The 20,988-nt window shown below is 46.6% G+C and overlaps 2 protein-coding genes, 1 long non-coding RNA gene and 1 pseudogene across 4 annotated transcripts; 1 reads left to right on the top strand and 3 right to left on the bottom strand.

Annotated features, from left to right (window-relative positions):
* The first annotated feature begins 1,871 nt into the window (after positions 1–1,871).
* On the top strand, positions 1,872–5,523 carry LOC133916691 (uncharacterized). 2 transcript variants are annotated; one of them, XR_009909528.1, is made up of 6 exons: positions 1,872–2,431; positions 3,199–3,420; positions 4,061–4,236; positions 4,329–4,620; positions 4,754–5,134; positions 5,231–5,523. XR_009909528.1 is itself a non-coding variant. In XM_062360480.1 (5 exons), exons 1-5 carry the CDS (start codon positions 2,355–2,357, stop codon positions 4,809–4,811), a joined length of 825 nt encoding a protein of 274 aa, XP_062216464.1. In that variant the 5' UTR covers positions 1,872–2,354; the 3' UTR covers positions 4,812–5,137. The 2 variants fall into 2 exon arrangements, 1 of the variants encoding a protein (XP_062216464.1); XM_062360480.1 differs by lacking the exon at positions 5,231–5,523 and having other exon boundaries at positions 4,754–5,137.
* Positions 5,524–8,971: 3,448 nt separating this feature from the next.
* Positions 8,972–10,713, bottom strand: LOC133916690 (uncharacterized). Its single transcript, XR_009909527.1, has 3 exons — positions 10,293–10,713; positions 9,724–9,840; positions 8,972–9,237 (listed from the first exon to the last, which is right to left on the bottom strand). It is a non-coding gene; the product is annotated as an uncharacterized LOC133916690 (long non-coding RNA).
* A 49-nt stretch (positions 10,714–10,762) lies between these two features.
* Positions 10,763–16,941, bottom strand: LOC133914829 (pentatricopeptide repeat-containing protein At2g16880-like; annotated as a pseudogene).
* Positions 16,942–17,195: 254 nt separating this feature from the next.
* Positions 17,196–20,963, bottom strand: LOC133916689 (uncharacterized). Its single transcript, XM_062360478.1, has 5 exons — positions 20,700–20,963; positions 18,063–18,207; positions 17,910–17,980; positions 17,618–17,821; positions 17,196–17,524 (listed from the first exon to the last, which is right to left on the bottom strand). Exons 1-5 carry the CDS (start codon positions 20,925–20,927, stop codon positions 17,492–17,494), a joined length of 681 nt encoding a protein of 226 aa, XP_062216462.1. The 5' UTR covers positions 20,928–20,963; the 3' UTR covers positions 17,196–17,491.
* Between the last annotated feature and the right edge of the window lie 25 nt (positions 20,964–20,988).

Below are 20,988 nucleotides of genomic sequence, written 5' to 3'. Positions count from 1 at the left end.
TTGGCTTCCTTCGATACTCGATCTCGATTCCGATCCTCTTTCCGTGTCCACCGGCTTCTCTTAAATACTCGCCGGCGGTAGCGTGCCCAGAAAGGGAGGGTACGAGTTCCAAGGCACCATAAATGTAAAGCAACCATCATTGGCTATTGCGCGAAGTGACGGAGAGGGTTGAAAACGCGCCCCTGTCCGGTCTCGTTTGTCATGATGTCGTTCTGCAACAGGCGCTGCGAAGAGGGCCCACCGGGCAGCCACTGAACGGCCCGGCGTGCCCGCCCGGTCTTGTACGCCTGACATAGCAGGGCGGCAGGCGGGGCGCCTTAGGCCTCGCAATGTTATCCCAAGACGCGCCGGATGACGTGGGATGTGACCCGTGCATTAAATGTCCCCACGCCTCCCTGCCAGGCCGTGGCAGGGACTGACACCGAGCATGCCAGGAGCAGTGGGAAGTGACAGGTCACGCGCCCTCTTAAATGAGGCATCGGGCCTTTCACTGGTTGACACCTCACCGCTGGACCTTTGTGGGGGCCACCGGCGAAGGACTTCTTAGGCCGTCGGGGAACCGAGTGCTCGGGGGGTCACTGTTCAAAGCCCCGAGCACTCTCTCCCGGATATGCCCTTTCTTGTTCATCGGGGAACCGAGTGCTCGGGGGCCACTGTTCACAGTCCCGAGCACTCTCTCCCGGAATTGACTGTTCAGGTCCTCGAGGAACCGAGTGCTCGGGGGCCACTGTTCATTGCCCTAAGCACTTGGTCTTCTCGGATTATCGGGGAACCCGGGTACTTGGGGACCACTGTTCATTGCTCTGAGCACCCTCTCCCGAGACTTAGTCTTCTCGTACCTCGTGAAGATGATCCCTGCGGGAGGGCGCCACGTGGCAAACTGCTGATCTGACCTCGAGACTCGAGGACCCCTGATTCCTGTGTCACCGACACTATGGCTGAGTGGTGGTACAGTACCTCTTTTCATACATCTCTTGGTACCCCTCCTTTCTAGGCCTTATGTGGGTATCCACCTTCTCAAATTGGTGAGCTATCCATACCCTGCAATATTTCTACTGAAGTAAGAATTACTATAGAAGAGAAAGAGAGAATGATAAAGGAACTGAAAGAGAACTTAATAAGGCACAACAGAGAATGGAGCCTTTTGCTGACATGAAAAGTATTGAAAGAGAGTTTCAAGAAGGGGATATGGTGTACCTTAAGATGCAACATATATGATGAATGTTTTTTAAATCAGAGGGTCTATTAAGCTGAGGTCAAAGTACTATGGTCCTTTTAGGGTTATGCAAAAAATTAGCCAAGTAGTATACATATTGCTCTTGCCAGATAGGACTAATATACATCATGTATTTCATGTCAGCCAGTTGAAGAAGCACCTCGGATCACATGTTGTACCACTGCCAAATCTGCCATTAGTTACTGCAGAAGGGAAGATCAAGAATGAGCCCCATGTGCTGGATAGAAGGATTATACCCGGGGATAATGTTGCAGTAGTATAATGGTTAATCTAATGGGTGAATTTAACTGCTGAGAAAGCAACCTGGGAAGACACAAGCTTCATTCAGTTGAGTCTTCCCTAATTTCAATCCTTGAGGGCAAGGATGGTCTCAAGGAGTGGGAATTGATAGAACCACAGTATTCAGATGTTAGAATTCTTCAGTTTCATCGATGGTTCGTCAGCTGAGTCAAGACTTCAGACAGCTGAACCGGTATGCAAGAATGGTGGCCATCCGATTTAGATCGTGCGGTGGAGGACGAAGATAAATTATCTTTCACGTTAATTTCGTTAAGCTGTCGTAATATTCTGTTAATTGAGTTAAACTCATGTAAACAGGATACTTATAACCGGAGTTGGTGGAAGGAAAAAAAAAAATCTTTCTCTAGTTTATCCTCTGTAGTTAGAGTTCTAGCGTTCTTGTGCTCTCCGCCTAATGGGGAATTTCCACCACATCGAATTAGTTCTTGTCAGTGATTTCTCTTTATCGCGAGATCCTGATACAGCACTAGAGGGAGCCCTCCACGGCCAGCGCCGGCGCGTGCTCGCCGTCGAGGCGCCCGTCCCGGAGGCAACTCACGGCCGCCTCCGCCATCTCCGCTCCTCGCCGCCGCCCCTAGCGCTTAAACCCTAGTTCGCGCGAGAGCCCGAGACGATTCGCGGAGCTCCCGGAAGCCAGGAGTAGCTCGGGGCCCAGGCTGTCAGAGAGACTCGAGCTCCCCTTACCCCACCCGTGTCGGATGTAGTCAAGGCAAACTCTTTCGACTCCTCCGAAGCTCTGGTCACCTCCGGCTGGGCTGCTCGTTCGCTTCTGGGTTTCTCTCGCGGCGGCGGACGGGGGAGGAAGAGGAGAGGGGTGATGAAGGCGTGCGCCAAGGCGGCGGGGGAGAGGCTCCCCCTGGTTCGTCCTCCCACAGGGCAGCCGCTGGCTCGGAGGTATTGTTCTCTCCGGTCCTCCGATTCTTCTCTGCTTGCTCCCTAATCGATGCGCTCGTTTTTTGTTCTCTTTCGCATGCTCGTTGGTATAGAAACATCGTATTTGGCATGTATTCAATTAGTATGCGTTGTTCTGGTAGTGCGTATGAGTTAATTATCAGAGTTGACGCGTTAACATCGTCCCAGGGCGGCCTGACCTCGTCAATGGAAAACACAAATTAACATGAAAAGTTGCATTCCCCTCGTTCTTTTATCTGGATTTAATTAAATCATGTGATCGCAAGTATTGCTTCCTTGTTAACAACTTAATGTATTTTATTTACCACTGAACCTGGACAGTAAAGATATTCGCAGGTAGCATCTTATGCTGATTGAGCTTGTTATCCACACGGTACTGACTTTATATTGCTATTATCAATTAACAATTGTATCTGTGCAATAATATTTGACGTTTCCTTTAATCATAAGGAAATGGGAGACCTTAAGTACTGTTTTCTTGGTTTGCTAAAGAATTGCACAGTCAAATGGACCAAAAAAATTGTGGTCATACAAAAAATTCATCATCAGTTCTACAAATTTGTCGTGTGTGTGTGAACTTAATAATCACTTCAAACTAACTTGATTTGTTGAGACTTTATGTATAAACTGTTTGCTATTCACGGATATATTTTTTTAGCGCACAGGAGAACTATGTGTTTTTTATTGAAGCATTACGAAATTTTCATTTGGATTACTACATGAGGTACTTACATAATTGTTTTGTTCAGTTTCATTAAGGTAAGCAGATTATCTTCTCAACATGAGACAAGGTCTGTAGTGTCCTGCTCAGTTAGGGTGTCAGAAAACATGGCACACAAAATAGAAGCCAGGGCAGAAAATATTTTCCCAGCAACAAAAGATCATGTCATGAAAGCAACCGATGCAATCAACAGAGGGCAAGTGATTGCAGTGCCCACTGATACAATATACGGATTTGCTTGTGATGCTTGGTTAGTGCTTTCTTTATTTCCCTGCTGTGTTAGGCATTTTAATGTGTTGCTTCCATTCTTAGGTCCTGCTGTTTTCATGTTGACTCCAAATTTACATGGTTTGCAGCGCACTGAGATTCTCTAGCACAGGAGATCGAATATTGTTTTCATATAACTCCGTAATCAAGTTATGAGGAATCTGTACCCATATAAATTAGCTAACAGAAACATCCACAAACATTTCAGAAACCTTCATTATTTACTTTTGAATCTTGCTTTCATCTACAGTTAAAACTTAGAAAAACTTTTAGACCTTTTCAAGATGAGAATTTCATTTTGGAGGTTCTTGACTGTATTTTTTTTTCCCCAATGAAGAAAACCTATCCACAATTCATTTGGAGCAAACAATTTATAAGCATCCTGATACCAGAGTCTGGGCAAAATGAAATAAATGACATGAGCAGGCACACTTACTGATATGAAAGTGTATGCAAAACAGAAACTTAAATCTATTCAGACTAGCACAAAATAAACGAAGTTTGTGGAACACAGATCAAAACAAAAAAAAAATCCACTTGAACTCAGCACCTTTGTACTACTTTTCTATTAGCCTTATTCATTCATTGGTTCAATTTATATATAAAAAAGCTCTTCATGACAGCTCTGCGGGAGCAGTTAATCGCATATATGAGATCAAAGGGCGCATACAAACACGCCCTCTAGCAATCTGTGTTGCTGATGTCTCAGACATATCACGGTTTGCTTTAGTGGATCACTTACCACATGGCTTGCTTGATAGTCTACTTCCTGGGCCTGTCACTGTTGTTCTAAAACGAGGTGCTATACCACGCCATTTTTCATAGTTTTATCCACATTTTCTTGAAAGCAGCATGAGGTGTTGAACATACTCTTTATTTGTTTACATTTAGGTGAAAACAGCATATTAGAGAGATCACTCAATCCTGGCTTGGATAGCATTGGAGTTCGTGTGCCGGATTTGGATTTCATACGATCCATTGCCCATGGTGCTGGGAGTGCACTTGCACTTACTAGTGCCAACTTAAGCGGACGTCCTAGTAGTGTCAGCGTCAAAGATTTCGAGGAATTATGGCCACATTGTTCATATGTCTTTGATGGTGGAATACTTCCTTCTGGACGTGCTGGTTCAACAATTGTTGACCTGATAACACGAGGAGTCTACAAGATATTGAGAGGTGGAAGGTAAGCTGCAGTAGTAATATTAATTCTTCAAAACTTTGATTAAATCCCTCTCATCGAATTTAGAGATGAAAGTATGGAACTGTTTTAACTCAATATTTAGATGGAATCTCTGACACCTACTGCAAATTTGCAGTTCAAGGGAGGAAACAACAGCAGTGCTTAGCAATTTCGGCTTTGTCGAAGCTTCATGACAACATGGTGCTTGACAAAGTTGGTAGGATCAAAGAGTTTCTTCTCATCCATCCTTTTTTTGTTCAATTAGGTGATGTATCAGAGTACAGGTTGCTGTTTGTGCTTTTCTTTTTCCTCTTTGAACTTATTGTTTTGATGTAACTTTGAGTAGTAGAGTACTAACATTGTTTAAGATGGGAAAGTATTTTGCCTCTCATTTCATTTCAGCAAAGGAACTTCACGTGACAACAATAAGCATCAAAGTTGCCGCAGCTAATTTTGACCTGAAGCTAATAAAGCGTGGAGTATTTCACTTTGGAATCTTCGAGAGCAGAATAAAAAGGTTTTCCTTAGCCTACTTGGCTTCCATTGCAAATTTTCAGGGTAAAAACTGATACATGAACGGCTAAGGTAGCTTACACAGTTCTGACACGAGCAGGTAATTTAATTGGTATATAATGATGTGATCTCCAAAGCCCTGGCTGAAATAGCAATTGACGATTCAGCTGCCGCTGGTCTAGACCTGGATGTCAACGAAGTATTCACTCTCTGCGCCCAGCTCGACCTTGACGCTCCGGGAGACGGAGCTGTTGAGCTCCGGGTGGCTGACGGTGACCTTGTACTCGCCGTGCGCGAGCTCGGCCTGGAAGTAGCCCTGCGCGTCGGTGGCTGCGGCCCGCAGCGTCGCCCGCCACTCAAGCGATGAACCGGTCCACGACATCCCCCTGCGGCTGGTTGTTGAAGTTGTCGGTGAGGCACATCACGTAGCACCCCTCCGCCCGCCACGCCGACCACAGCACGATCCCCTGCACCGCCGGCTGTGCGTACGCCTCCCTCGGCACCTCCTCCAGGTGCTCCGCCTGCGATGGGCCGGCGGCGACGTCGACCTCGGTGAGCCAGACGGGGATGCCAGCCTGGGCGAGGGTGTAGAGGGTGGCGTGCATGTAGGTAGGGTCGGCTCTGAGATTTTAGTGGTTAAGGACGGAATTAAAAACGGGAATCTATTAAATGTAAATATTAAAATATTTATATATTAATTACAACGATAATATTTTAGATAGAGTCCGCGAGCATTTATTATGATAAGTTGTAACAACTTGAAATACGTCCGATCAAACATATTCTAAGTTATTTTAACTGACAATTAGATGTATTTTGGGTTATTTCAGCTTATCGTAAATGTTCGTGGGAACAAAATTATCGTAAATACTTATGGGAATAAAATTATGAGGGATTGGAGTACACGTACGTATACTTGCGTTAATACATGCTAGCTAGGTAGAGATACTCACTAGATCAACTGTATTTGCATGCCTATGTATAACTTGCTGTGTATAGCTCTAGTTACTCACTAGTACATGCAACAGGTAACATGCAATCATAATATGGCTTTAGAGCTATCTGCTCATAGGTGCCAGCCCCACAGCACAAACGCTGCGCTGGTGGACAGTTGCTTATTACTAAACGGCTAGGTTCAACTGCCGGTGGTCGATCGGTTGCGTGCTTCTGTGATTGGTAGCGTGAACGATCGGGTTTTGTGACAGCGATGATTGGATGCACGCGGGAGCCACCCCCGTACCGTACAATGGAGCCGGACTCATCGATCCTAGAGCGAGCGGAGACCTTTTCATATTTCAAACATAAGATCTCAGCAAGGGTCACATCCATTTGAGGTGGAGTAGAAACTATAGAGTAGAAAATCCAGCGAAAAAAACTCATATGGCAATGGCTGATGCCTGTCCTTAATCGAAGCTGCGGGCATATGAAACGTCTTGGAGTCATGGTTCTGCGGAACGCAGAAAACTAAATTGTATGGACGGAAAAAAAACACGAAACAGACAAACAACCAAATAGGCTAGGCATGCAGGTAGGTCACTTGATTTTTTATGGACCAAAGGAACCAGACCACCTGTGTCTTACTATACGGACTGTTAGGCCTACCTGCTATTTTGAGTCTAGTTTCAATTATTGTCGTGCAAATTGTTAGACATATATACTATACACATGTATATGAAAAGGGGCCGCTCGGTTTTGGGGGCCCGGAGTGGTCGCCCCGCTCGACCCCCCTCAGGGTCAGCCCTGCATGTAGGGGATGTTGGGGTGGATGAAGTGGCCCTCGAGGCCGGGTAGGAGGCAATGATCTGTCGCAACCGCTGCAGGTACCTATCCGATAGCACCTGTTGTATATAGTGTGATAATATGAGCATTGATATTACTCCATATATATAAAAATAAGAGCTAACAATATGAAATTCATACATATGAATAGTAAGCATAATAACAGAGATTCTATAACAACAATAATTATAAACATGTGTAGTGTATGAACTGAACAGCACACATAAAACTTTTGTAAAATTGCTCTAAGAAACAGTATGATAATTGGCCTCGGGACCTGTATGATCCTGCTCCCTAATTGTCCTACCAAGTATTTCATCGATTGGACAATGTTACTGAGATCTCAGCTAGTAGAATTATAACCTGCGCTAAAATCTCAAAATCTGAATGCCTTTCCTGGACAGTGCTGCAGCCCAATATCAAAGAACACAAAATCGGCACAGTAAAAACAAGATAGTTGATACAGAGATGAAATTGAACTACAAAAAGCAAAAGACAGTAACTGCAATTTGAGCTAGCAATCCATCTACAACCAGATGCGTGCAAAGTATACTCAGATCACACTGCAGCACTAATCCAGGACAAGGTTAACAGACAGATAGCTGTCAACCCAATTCAACAAAAGTATCATAGTGTGTTAGAAATAGAACATGACTACACACCGAATAGCCTCTAGGTAGCACCAGATTCAACCAAACAACAAGAAAAACTACACATATATACTAGTGTACTCAGTGAATATGCCCAATCTCATGGCAATTACACATCATCGAGCATCCTGTGCCAGTGGCAGACCCAGGGTCACAACGTTGGGTAGGCATCCGATTAAACTTTTCCTTTTTTTCATTTTTCTTTAGATGAATCGTGAGCTAGACCACATACTAAATCAAAGTTGGATCAGATCCTAGGGTAGTCTCAGGCACACCTGTACTACCCTTTGGGTTCACCACTGTCCTGTGCTGTCCAGACCATAGAAAGAGAGGAAACCGGAATACTCACAGTGAGATTCGCTTAAACGCGAAATCAATCGATGCAAGGAACGACACAGATGTCGTTGTCCCAGAAATCTTATTCACCGCCATTGCCGCAGGTGAGAAAGACAGAGATACAAGACCTCACCAAACCGCGTCGATGTGTGCGGGCGAGCCTCAACAAATATAGCTCCAATAAACACCAGCATAGGAGCTTCTCCACCAAATCACTCGAGAAACCGAAGCACCAAAGCAAGATCAAACTTTCCTCCTATACACAGGGAGAAGAAGCCAGCCCTCTTATAGATACGGTACATCCCTCAAGAGCCTCACGATCCCCGTAGGAATCAGAGTTCGGCTGCGCCACCGCCGCTACAAACAAGCAGCCGCCAACCTTCTCACTCTCTTTCTCATTTTTTCTTTTCTTTTCTTCCAACCGTAGCCAAGTGGCTGCTGCCCCATATGAGCTACCCACCATGGACTTGGGCCACACACTCATCAACAGGCCAGCAAAACGAAAGAGAATAAGCCCAAGTAAAGAAAATATTGAAATCAGTATTTTCTTCAACAGCAAGACCATGTCGCCGGGCTGCTCCAGCGTGTTGAACTTGTTCGTGAACATGAGCGCCGAGCCGGCGTCCAGCAGCCGTGTGGCGGCGTAGAACGCGGTGGACGTGTCCCACCTGTAGAACGGCGGTTCGGATTGGTTCATTTTTTTATATCCCGATATTCCTGAATTTCTACCTATTTTCGATTCCGTTTTCAAGAGAAAATGTAAAATGAAAATAGTTAAAAGGGTTTTTCTGACCGTTTTCATCCCTAGCAACAAGATACGACATCAGAAGATCTGATTGCAGACTGAAATTTGGCAGGCAGAGAAAAAAACAGAAGATGAACTGATTCTGTACATATTGTTATTGCTGGCTACAGCTGGTGGCTTTTGTTTTGTGGCGCAAAATTTCATGTGGTAAAAAAAAATTAGGCCAGGAATCTAAACTAACAGGCTTGCACAATATACCAGCTGAAATAAACAGGTTAAATTGTAAAAGCTAGATGAAACTGATGTAAGGCGGATTGCTGAATTATTATAATCTGTAGGCTAGGTTGTAATCTACAAGCTGATTTTCACAATCCACAGCTCAAACAAATATGCCTAAGTAAAATATAAAATTTAATCATAATTTCTACCATATAATTACTCCTGAGTTCGTTGAAGAGTCTTCACAGAATGGTTTTAGCTACATCATGTTTGCTCTGCTAAAGTGCCAGGTAAGCATTCCCCCGAAGGCAGCATAAGACCAATGGGCTGTTTGCCTTCATGCTTCTGTAGAAAGCCCACATTTCAATTAATTCCCAACTGCAGAAGGCAAACAAAGGTTCAACCGTCTGGGTCTAAATATATAAATGAACAACTCGTAAAGCTCTATTTGCATTAAGATCATCAGAGGAGAGCGATATGAACAAAAAAATGTGAACAGAAACACATCTGTAGAATTAAAAATGAAATGCAAAAGGGGACATACTGTGAACTCTGAATTTTAAAAACAAAGAACAGAAGAAACATATGATCTTATAAACAAACTAACTATCTCAGACCTTGTTGAACCCATCAAACAGAATCAGGGTCAAATGCTACAGCAACAATGTCGTTTTCTATGTTCACATAAAAGAAGGAAATATGAAGTGGAAATTATCCCTTGTAAAAAAACTATATGTCGCATACCACAAATTCTGAGCAGTAACTACAGGGCAATTAGTAAACAACTTTGAAGAAAACAAGTTGACAAAGTTGAAGTGACTGAACCAGTTCAAACAACGTGAATGAAAACAATAAATAACATACCAGATGGTCCCAAATCGCATTGGTCACTGATCCATATTGCATGTCTTATTTGCACCAACTGGAGCTGTTCAGTAAGATCTTCATTTCCCCTTGCTGGAAAGGCTGGCATCACCCTCGCTGATGGTAGCAGAAAAGGGAAACTGGTAAAGGCAAAATGCTAAGTTCTTTTTTATTATGTTTGACTTGAAACAGTATTCAATGTTCTGAAGATGCGTGACAGGAAAATTGCTTAAGTATATGTTCAATGGGCATTTTAAGTTCTTATTAAAGATAGAAAATCATTTAATATTGGTTCAGCCTTAACAGGTTCACAGCAGGAAGAAAAAGAGTATACAAAGTAAAACGTAGTACTAAAGTATAATGTGTGATGTACTAAGTCGTGATAAGACAGTATGAACTGTTCCAGCGAAGAAGTTCCCTGGGTAAAAGGCCAACCATCTCCGGCAATTTTTTTTTAAAAAAAAAATGCTGCCAGGAAAACCGGGCTTTTTTTGTTGTCTTTTCCCTTTTTTTTCAAAACTTTCAATTCCGAACTTGGGAACATGTAATTGAATGCAAAATGTGCATACCTTGATTGCTCTGGATTGCAGTTGCCGATGGTGAGCGTGGGGGGAGGGGCAGCCAGGTAGAGTTCCCAAAACCATAAGTAGAATGTTTCTGATTTACAGTTGGTAACCAATAGTTTTCAGAATCCTCCTGATCCTGATCATGCCAAATGATATTTCACAAGGTCGACAAGACATGTAGCTTAGTTCAAGATGAACAGTATTGTCATGAAGACTTTATAGTAATAACTGCAATCTTCGAGAATATATGTAGCTTAGGTCCTGTTTGGCACAGCTCTAGATCTAAGATTTCTCGGAGTTGGTTTTGATCAGCTCCAAGAAATCTTGGATTTGGAGCTATGGGTAGATTGCGGTATTTAATTGAGCTATTTGCTTTTTATTTTGAACTAAAAATAAAAGTTTAAACCGTTTTATTTTATCGTACAAACTCCAGATACAACATAGCTTTCGGAGCAAGAGCTATACCAAACAGACCCTTAGATCAAGATGGACAGTATTGTCATGACAGACTTTATAGTAATAGCTGCAATCAGCCTTTGTCCTCCACTCTTAGAGGTGGTACTTCGTTTTACTAAATACTCTCATCTAGAGCTTGCCAATAATAAATGCTTTTGTTGTATAAGCTTATCTATTTACAATTCACCTAGCCTCCCGAGACCCAATAACTTAAACTGTTGCTAGCATTATTCTAAAATTTAACATTATGAGAAAAATGCCAAAATAGATTCACTTGGTACTGAAAAGTAAGAGATTCTCGCTGTGAAATAGAACCGGATGGTAACCTAGTATTTTTATGACCATCATGTCCTCCAAGCTGTTAAGCACAGCAAGTTATGGCAAAGGCACCGACAGTGTCACACACATACTTGTGTACTATCCAGTTGCATGTGTTAGCCTTTTCTGTCTTTTGATAAGCCCTTCCATCAAAGTGATATACGTCGAACTGTCAACAGACATGCCCTTTTGCATCATTTCATCCAAAACGGCCTTAGCTTCTTTCAATTGGCCACCAGTGCAGAGCTCATTTAGGCGTTTCTTATAGTCCTCCAAAGCATTGCCTTCTGCATTTTCAACAGTTTCAGTGTCAGATTTACCCTGATGGTCCTTCCCTGTCTCTGCTTCCTCCACGGAAGGCTTCATCAAAGTAGAAGAAAATCTTTCAGATAATTTTCCACTCTCAGCTAGCTTATGCAGCATATTCTGGGCTTCTTCTGATCTCTGTGCTTCGGTTAGTGCAGATAACACAACATTGTAAGTAAATGCATCAGGTTGCAATCCCCTGACCTCCATATCAGCAAAGAAATGCAAAGCAGCATCGACATTGCCATTTTTGCACATGGCTTGAATTAGGGTGTTATACGTGATAACATCAACCTTCTTCCCTTTCTCTACCCAAGACTCAAAAAGCTTCAATGCTTTGTCAAGCTTGCCATACAGACACAGACAATTCATCAAAGTGTTGCAGGTCACAACATCCGGTTTAAAAGAATTCTCCACCATTTTGTTGTGGAACTGAAAAGCGTTTTCCAAGTCCCCATCCTTACAGTAAGCATGAATGATGATATTGTATGTAGTATCATCTGGTACCAACCCCTTCTCCATGAGCTCATTTAACTTATAAATCGCCTCTTTCAACCTCCCCGCCCTACAAAACCCTTTGATCAATGTGTTGCAAGTAGAAGTGCCCGTTGTTAACCTCCTCCCAATCATCTCATCCCACAGACGCAGAGCAGGCTCTGGATTGTACTCCTTGAAGTAGGCTGCCATCACTGTACCATAGCTGACTTCATCAGGTACAAAGCCCTCCTGTGGTGTGAATGCAAGAGATCCTCAGTCTCTTTGTAACGCTTCTCCTTGCATAGGTTATACAACATAGTGTTTAGAGTGAAAGTGTCCATTTTGAGTCCCCTTCCCACCATCTCATCCATCAACATGAACGATTTGGCAACATTGCTAGCTTTGGAGTATGCATGGATCAATGTATTGTATGTGATCACGGCTGATGCTAACCCCTCCTCTTCCATCATCTTCAGACGGACACCTCCTCCAATTCCCCCTCCTTGCAGAGCCCCTTCACAACAATGTTACGTGTGACCTGTTAGAGTTAGCCGGAGAAACGACGCTGTAGAAGGTCACCGGCGAGCTGCAGATACACACACTGAAAACTCACGCGAGAACACAGTCAAGAGACTAGTACACACGGTCTCGTTTTGTGCTGTAACTTGCAGCCTTTTCTGTACACCATTAACTTGTTTAAGTAATCAAAATACAAGACGAAGTCGTGGCCTGTACAGCCCGACATGCACGCAACAACTCCTTCAGGCGAATGCCATCCCAGACGCCAGAGTCGTGGCGCGAACGACGCGCTCCCGTGCGGACGAGGCGCACTTCAGAGCCCACTGCATGCGTGCAACAGAATTGACCCAGCTACACGCATGACTAGCTAACCAACTAACTGATTAAGCAAAAACGAGCTAAACTAGTGGACAAGGTTTATTTCACATGACCAAACTTGCCTTCACCCCCTTGTCACGCATTTCCTCGAGCAGCCTCGATGCATCTGACGAGGAACACCACTTGAAGTATGCATCAGCAAGCGTATTGTAGTTCACTACATCAGGCGATACTATGTCAAACCGCTCCATCTCATCCTTCAGTCTAAATGCCTCCTCCACCTTCCCTGCCTGGCACAGCCCTGCAGCGAGCACATTGTACGTCCACAGGTCAGGCTCGAACCCGAACGCCGTCATGGCCTCCACGATCCTGGTCGCCTGCTTCATCCACCCAATCCTCGCGTAGGCTGAAACGAGCGTATTATACGTCGCCCTGGTGGGCGCGATCCCCTCCCTCTTCATCCTGGCAAGCAAAGACCGCGCCTCGCCGAGCATGCCCTTCCGGCAGTGCGCGTTGAGGAGCGTGTTGTAGGTGACGGCATCAGGGTAGAGACCGAAACCCTGCATGGTGGAGAGCGTGGCGAGGGCGTCGGCAAGGATGCCCTTGGAGCAGTGGGTGTGGACGAGGAGGTTGAAGGTGTCGTGGTTGGGATGGAGCCGCAGCGCGATGAGGGAGCGGAACGCGTCGAGTGATGCCTGCGGCGAGATGGAGAATTTTTTTTAGTCTTTTTAAAATTAATATTTTAATAATAACCTGTCAGGATTTATATTTTCAGAAACTAGCCTCTTTTGTCACGCCACAGGTTTTGGCGTGACTCACCACTTGATCACACCAAAGAGCCTGGCGTGACTCCGGTGCCACGTCGGCGGGCGGTCCGTCCCGTGCCATGTGGGCGTGTCAACGTGGCAGCCTGAGTCGCGCCAGGCCCCATGACGCGACAGAGGCCCATACAGGCGCGCTGGCTGTGTCCCTCTGTCACGCCAAGGACACTGGCGCGACTCCAGTCACGCCAACCCCTTTTGCGTGACAGAGGAGTATACAGGCCGGGCGCTGGCCCTCTCTCCCGCACGCAGTAGAGGCAGAGGCACGCAGCAGAGGCAGAACCCCAAAACCCCGCTGGTGCCTCCTCTCTACATTCCCACCGATTTGGTGCCCGAATAGAAAGGGATTTGAGCGGGAAGAGTCGAAGAAAGGTATCTCATCCAATGCCTCCATTTTTTTTCGGTTAAATCGGTTTGCATTGCAAGTTTTTGGGTTGTTAGGGTTTAGAATTTGATTCGGTTGATCTACGAAATTTCAACGTTTCGATCTAGATCGGTGGTCATATATCGTGCTATGTACGTATACCAACGCATATCTATCGTGTGGAATTTGTTGCATGCAATCGGTTGAGCGTAGGAAATTGAAATTCGTATATATATACGAAATGTATATGAGCAACGCAAGTTTTTGCATTTGTGAGATGATTTTTAGTCGAATTAAAATGTATAATGAGTAGCTTCGGTATTCATGCAGTTTATCGGTATGACGTCGAATTTATGGCGCAAGCAAAAGTGGGCACATATCGGTAAGAAGTATCCCGATGTCAGTTGCAAAGATGCTCCCGTTCCCCCCGCCCTCCCCGTCCCAACTTGTGACTGTGGTAAGCGAGCCGTGGTTCTCCTCATTCTCTCCCGCCTCTGCTCCCGCCTCAACACCACCGTGTCGTTGCCTAACATGTTCCACTTCTTCTGTCTCATCATCTTCGACATCATCCTCACTGTCCAAGGAAAATGTTTCAATTTTCTCAACATTTTCCAGAGCCTCCTCATCCTTAAAATAATCATCATCGAAATCATTACATACAACAGCTATGTCAAATTTATTTGAACCACCAGCATGTGGCTCCTCAACAGATGCCCGGGTTAACTCTGCAACTGTACCATCCGCGAGTATGGTGGTACCGGCACCCTCTGCGACAATACATAGAATTTTCTGGGTCAATTGCTCAACAGGCTCAACTTCCTGGCTAGTATTGCCCTGTACATCATCAACCGATGGCATCGAGCTTCCGCCTACAGCCACATCAACTACCAACTCCGCGCAACAGACTTGAGAACCATTCAAACAATCCTTATACAGCTTCCAATCATTTTCTGACGCCAACTCCATAACAATATAGTGAGCCTTACCACCCCTGCCCGCATCCAACCTTCCCCGTACGGTAACATTACTTCCATCCGCATCAACATTCAAAACTTCCCTAACCCGAGCAACAATTTCATCGAAGCAAGGAGCGTTCCCAAATTTCAACACTTCCTCCCTCATCTTATCGATCTCCCCAGTTGTACTAACCGTGCCACCATAAAAAACACGGACAATGCGTTCCATCTACACAAACCATCCAAACATTACACGTGTATCATCGCTATAGCACGTTAAAAACCTACACATTAAACATTTCAATTCGACTACATTACATCTCTACAATGCAAAACATCCTCCGCAAGTGTACAAATGTAAAAACTTGTGTTGCTCATATACATTTCGTATATATATACGAATTTCAATTTCCTACGCTCAACCGATTGCATGCAATAAATTCCACACAATAGATATGCGTTGGTATACATACATAGCACGATATATGACCACCGATATAGACCGAAACGTTGAAATTTCGTAGATCAATCGAATCAAGTTCTAAACCCTAACATTCCAAAAACTAGCAATGCAAACCGATTTAACCGGAAAAAATTGGGGGGATTGGAGGAGATACCTTCGTAGCACTCTTTTCCTTCAAATCCCCTTCGAATCGGGCTCAAATCGGTGGAGAATGGGGTGGAGGAGGGCGAGCCGGTGCTTGAGAACTCTCCTGCTCGCGGCCGGTTGAGGAAGAAACGGTTCACGTGCGGGAGAGAGGGCCGGCGCCCGGCCTGTATACTCCTCTGTCACGCCAAAGGGGTTGACGTGACTGGAGTCACGCCAGGGTCCTTGGCGTGACAGAGGGACACAGCCGGCACGCCTGTATGGGTCCTTGGCGTGACAGAGGGACACAGCCGGCGCGCCTGTATGGGCCTCTGTCGCGCCATGGGACCTGGCGCGACTCCAGTCGCGCCACGCGCTCTGGCGCGACTCAGGCTGCCACGTCGGCACGCCCACGTGGCACGGGGCGGACCGCCCGCCGACGTGGCACAGGAGTCACGCCAGGCTCTTTGGCGTGACCAAGTGGTGAGTCACGCCAAAGCCTGTGGCGTGACAAAAGGGGCCAGTTTCTGAAAATATAAGTCCCGGCGGGCTATTATTAAAATATTAATTTTAAAAAGGCTAAAAAAAATTCCGAGGTGGATGGGCTGCGCGCGAGTGCGGAGAGGACGGCGTTGGCGGCCTGGAGTGACGGGCGGACGCGTCAGTGGCGGCGGAGGGAGTGGAGGAGCTGCGCGGCGAGGTGTGGGGGCGGAGGAGGGCGTACGTGGAGAGCACGACGTCGGTGAGGACGCTCGAGGGGAGGTGCGCGAGGAGGTGGCGCAGCGGGTCGAGAGGGACGATGGCGAGGAGGGGCGGTGATCCATTCTAAAAAAGGGAGGAAGAGAGAGATCTCTCGTTAGGTCTTGGTGATGACCGCCGGGGGAGGAGGTGGCGGTAGGAGAGCACGGGTAGGAGCGGGAGGAGGGAGGGGAGGCAGGACGGAGGGGAGACGAGGCGGCGGTAGGTGAAGAGCGGATGTGGCGAGGCGAGCGACGGACAGGTGCATGCATGGGTGGTGCGAGGCGGCGAGACGAGGGAGGTACGGGGCCAGGAGGGTGTCCATGGGCGGCGGGGCAGGCAGGTGAGAGGCGGAAATAAGCGCGTCGGCCACGGCCGATACCAGCGCGGAGTCCGGGTCAGGGCCCGGGCCGGACACGGATACCGGCGAGGCGCGGGTGGAAATATATATATCTTACCGTTACAGTTAATAGTTTCCAAGGTGATGATCATTTGATTATATATATCTATACTTTATAATAAAATTTAAATTTACTTCTCTTATTTATATAAAATTTTATTACAAACTAATTCTTATAAAATATATGATTGAAAAATGATTAATTTTAAACATATTATTATAAATTGATTAATTTTAAGATATATAATCAATTTTCCCGTGCGTCAGTGTGGCAAGCGGAGGGAAGAGGAAATGGTGCGGACCCGGAGAGTGGAGCGAGGCCTGCAGGCTCGACGGAGGCCCAGCTGTGGAGGAGTTGGTTTGACACTGGTGCAGTCGCAGGCTCCGACCCATTGCAACATTGCCTGGATTGGCACTTCAGCGGTGGGGGCCAATCCAGCCCAGTGTTATATACACCCGTGTCTAAATTCTTTCGCCGAACTGAACACTTTAAATTCGACCAAGTTATATTTCATATGTCCCAATTTTCTTTACCAAATCAGACATCCAAATCTGAAGTGGATTTCAACACCCATATCCACTTTAGGTAACTCTGGTCCAGCCTCCACGTCCACACTGCCCGAAATGAAGGCCGAGCCTGCTTCAGCTTGCCACAGCAAAAACTCCCCCTGATGACCTGATTTGCTGCATGTTCAAAGAGTGCAGAACCGCAGATTGGTACCACATCACATCCTCGAACATTACAACAACAAATCTTGCTACTACAAAACTTCCATGAAAGAACACTGATATCCAGAGCTACATTCTCTCAATTAGAACAAATATGTCAGAACAGCAATCTATCTACTCATTCGCGTACTTGTGGCCACTCAGAAAAGGGCATCGGAATAAATGGACTTTGAGATTAGCACATGCAGCCCCGTTGATCTGGCACATCACCAGTTCAGCACCATCGCTGCTCCCAAGCTTTTTCTTCCTGCGAAGGAAAAGGATGGAACAGCAATACTATGTGTACACCAAACTTGTGGCAATGAGAGAATGCAATATACATATTAATATCAAAACTTACCTTTATTTGTCTAGCAATAGAAGGAAGCCATTTCTCTCCTCTGACCTTCTTCAGTTCCCGCACCCTTTCTTCCTCCCTCTTGGCTTTTGCCTTCGCTGCAGCTTCTCTCTCTTCCAATCTAGCCAATGATCTCCGGGATGCTTTCTTTGCAGAAACAAGTATGTCATTGCCCTCGACAACAACAGACCGGAGCATATGCCTGAACTGAAACCAAGACCATAGAAAAATCAGTAGAAATTATGACTAATGTGTTCAAGCATAGGCCAAACCACAATGAGAATAGGTGTCCAACCTTCTTTGATTTCTCATCGACCTCTTGTCCAGGCAGGATTCTTGGTCTCCTGAGTTGCACATGCAATTTATCTGGAAATATACGCTACATTTGAGGGTGTTTTGCCGCAGAGAATTGATGCTTTCAGATCGTGGAAAGAACTTCATCACTTACCCATGGAATCCATTTTGATACCAGGAGGCGCTTTTTTAAATAACTTTATCCCTCCTTCTGTTTCCGTAGGGTCGGTTAAGTTCGAGCAAGTAGCTTTAACTACTTCGAGATTTTTCTCTAACATATCATCCAACATATTTCTTACCTGAATGTACAATTTGAATGCAAGATTAAAATATATAGTGCAAAAATAGTATGATTGCCTGACCACAAAGAAAGCAAACGTATGTGGACAGAAGCACAGGTGGATGAAGGACAAGAGAAGACAATTAGGAGTGCATGAGCTGATAAGCTCATTGAATGGAAATGATTGTACAACAGGTTACAGCTCCACATCAAACAGACAAACACTGTGCTACCGTTGTCTAGTTGCACATTAGGCTTACCAGCATGGATCATGACTCCATTACATAAGGAGATGTATCTTGCAAGTGAAGAATGCATAAATGTGTAGCATGTATTCGATGGAATTCACAGGTTTCACTATCAAGAGCATGCATGAGGCATGAACTTAACCGATAACAGGTCCGATAACCACTCAACTGAGATGAGATAAACTGACAAAATAGCATAGTTGTTTCTGAAGGTAATAACATCACATTTTTTTCCTTGGCCCTTTTCAGCCTCAGGCTTCCTCTATCTCAACTTCGCTCTCTTTTATCTAAAAAAAACAGTGTTCTATTTTTTTCAAAACGACAGCATGAGTTTTGCCAATATTATATTAGAAGAAGAGAGTTGATTCAGTTTATGAGAGAAACCAGACCCAAAAACCATACAACTACACAGGGCGCACCAACGACCACTTGGACACTAAACTTGATGGAAACTGCCGCAGGTTATCGTTGCCAAGCATGACCGCAACTCCGACTTCCTACGGCAATCTGTAACTATTGTCTCTATCCATCGACTCCACCGCAGGGGAAAGCCATGCACCACGTCATTGTTGCCAAGTTCCGTCGCTCCTCCCCCCTGATGCAGCAGCTCCAACTTCCCTACCGCATGGCTAGCCCCACGCGGAGAGCAACACCAATTTGGCAAAACAACCCGACGAAAGAGAATGTCCAATGAATTGAAGGTTCGGTGTGGTCGAAGCCACTGTCGGAAGATCCACGCCTGTGCCCAAGCCTATAGCCACACGAACCCAAGAAGGGACCTCTATTGCGATGCCTCCAAGGAGGGAATGACGTCCGCAGACGTTGTCATTGCCTGTTTGTACACCCGAAGCTCAGTTTTCACCCAAAGAGTCCCCAACCTAGAGGTGGGGGCAACATGACAACGCCTTCAAGAAGGAGAGTGATGCCTCAGGCGTCACCGTTGTCGACGTCGGTAAGAAGCCAAGCAGGGCTTTCACCTGTGGCCCCCGGCACCCCAACCGACAAGCCGCAAGCAGATCCCAGCGACATATCAAGCAGTGACCCCCTCCACACGCGTTCCACCCCGAGCCACCACCATGCCGTCGAGCTCTCTGCGGGCCAGATCTGGCAGAGAGATAGATCTGGCAAGGGAAGGAGCACGGACAAAAGATGGGGGACTAGAAGGCGAGCACAGGGGTGAAGAGGGTCAGCAGCCACAGCAGATCTGCCACCGCACCGTCGGGCCACCCACCACGTCGTCGGGGGCGCAGATCCATGGCATGGATGTCGGCCACGTTGACCATCTCTGCGGCGACGGCCACAAAGATCTCGTGCAACGTAGCGATGTTAACGATGGGAGGAAGTAGAGGGCTCCCCCCGGTGCTGAAGCCCACCGACACCGCGCACCGGTGCACCACAGACTGTGCCACGCCCACTATGCCGTCAAGCCACCCATTGTGCCGCCGGGCCACCCACCGCGCCGTCTGGGGCGCGGATCTGGCAGTCGGACCGCCCACCGCGCCATTGGGAGCGTAAATCCGTCGTCGAGTCGCCCATTGCACCATCGGGGGTGCGGATCCAGCTACTGCGCCGCATCGTCGGTGCCACAGAGCTGGCCACCATGCCGTCAAGCCGCTATCCTGAGCCGACGGAGGAGCGGATCCAGCCATACCATGCCACGAACGAAGAAGAGAGTGAGAGAGGAGGGCGAGGAGACCGCGATGACCACTGCTTAGCGCCGTCGCTGGCCACCCCGCCACTGTCGATGGGCCGAGGACGCCGCAGAGATGTGGGGGTGGAGGGTGGGGGTCGCCCCCGAGTCGCCTCAAGAGGCGACGCAAGGGCCGGGAGAATCAACCCTTGGGCTCTATGATCAATATACTGTGTTCTATTTGCTATGCATGTTTTTGGACACACACCAAGACATCAAAACCGCCGATACCACAGCTTGTAACGGCAATGCACCACTCCATTGACATGAAGTCAGTTCATATCAGGAGGAACCATATCATTTTCAAGCTCATGACTTATGCTCTTGCCCCTAGTAACATTTATCACTTCAATCGATCTTACAAACGGAGGAAAGGTATTCTTGTTAGCCCAAAATTAACTCCCAGTTTAGCAAACAGTAGCACTAATTCCTCCACGGAACGAATGAAATGCATGAATCCATAAACTCGCGGTAACTTCCTTTCAGGGGGAAAAAAAATCCCACGGTAACCAAAACTCACGCATGTTAACTAACCAGCGCAAAGAAAAGGGGAACAAAAGCAACCATAGATACCTTGATCTGGTACAGCTTAAGCCCAGGAGTCTGCCGCTTCCCTTCCCGAGGCTGCTCCAGCTCCACGCCGTGGCTCGCCTCGCCGCTGCAGCCAGAGGCCGCCTTCGCCGCGCCGTTGGAGGACGGGACACCGAACCCGACTGAAGCTATGGAGTCTATGGCCGCCTTCCACGCGGCGTCCCCGTCATCGTCGCTGCTGCTCCCGCCGCCGCCGCCGCCGCCCCCCATCACGAGAAGCTCGAGCCGAGTCGACTGGTTCAGCCGCTGCACCGCATGCTACGCTTCCGGC

Source organism: Phragmites australis, chromosome 4, assembly GCF_958298935.1.
Source record: "Phragmites australis chromosome 4, lpPhrAust1.1, whole genome shotgun sequence".
Classification (NCBI taxonomy): domain Eukaryota; kingdom Viridiplantae; phylum Streptophyta; class Magnoliopsida; order Poales; family Poaceae; genus Phragmites; species Phragmites australis.
The sequence above is the reverse complement of the archived record's forward strand: the minus strand, read 5'-3'. Positions and strand labels throughout refer to the sequence as shown.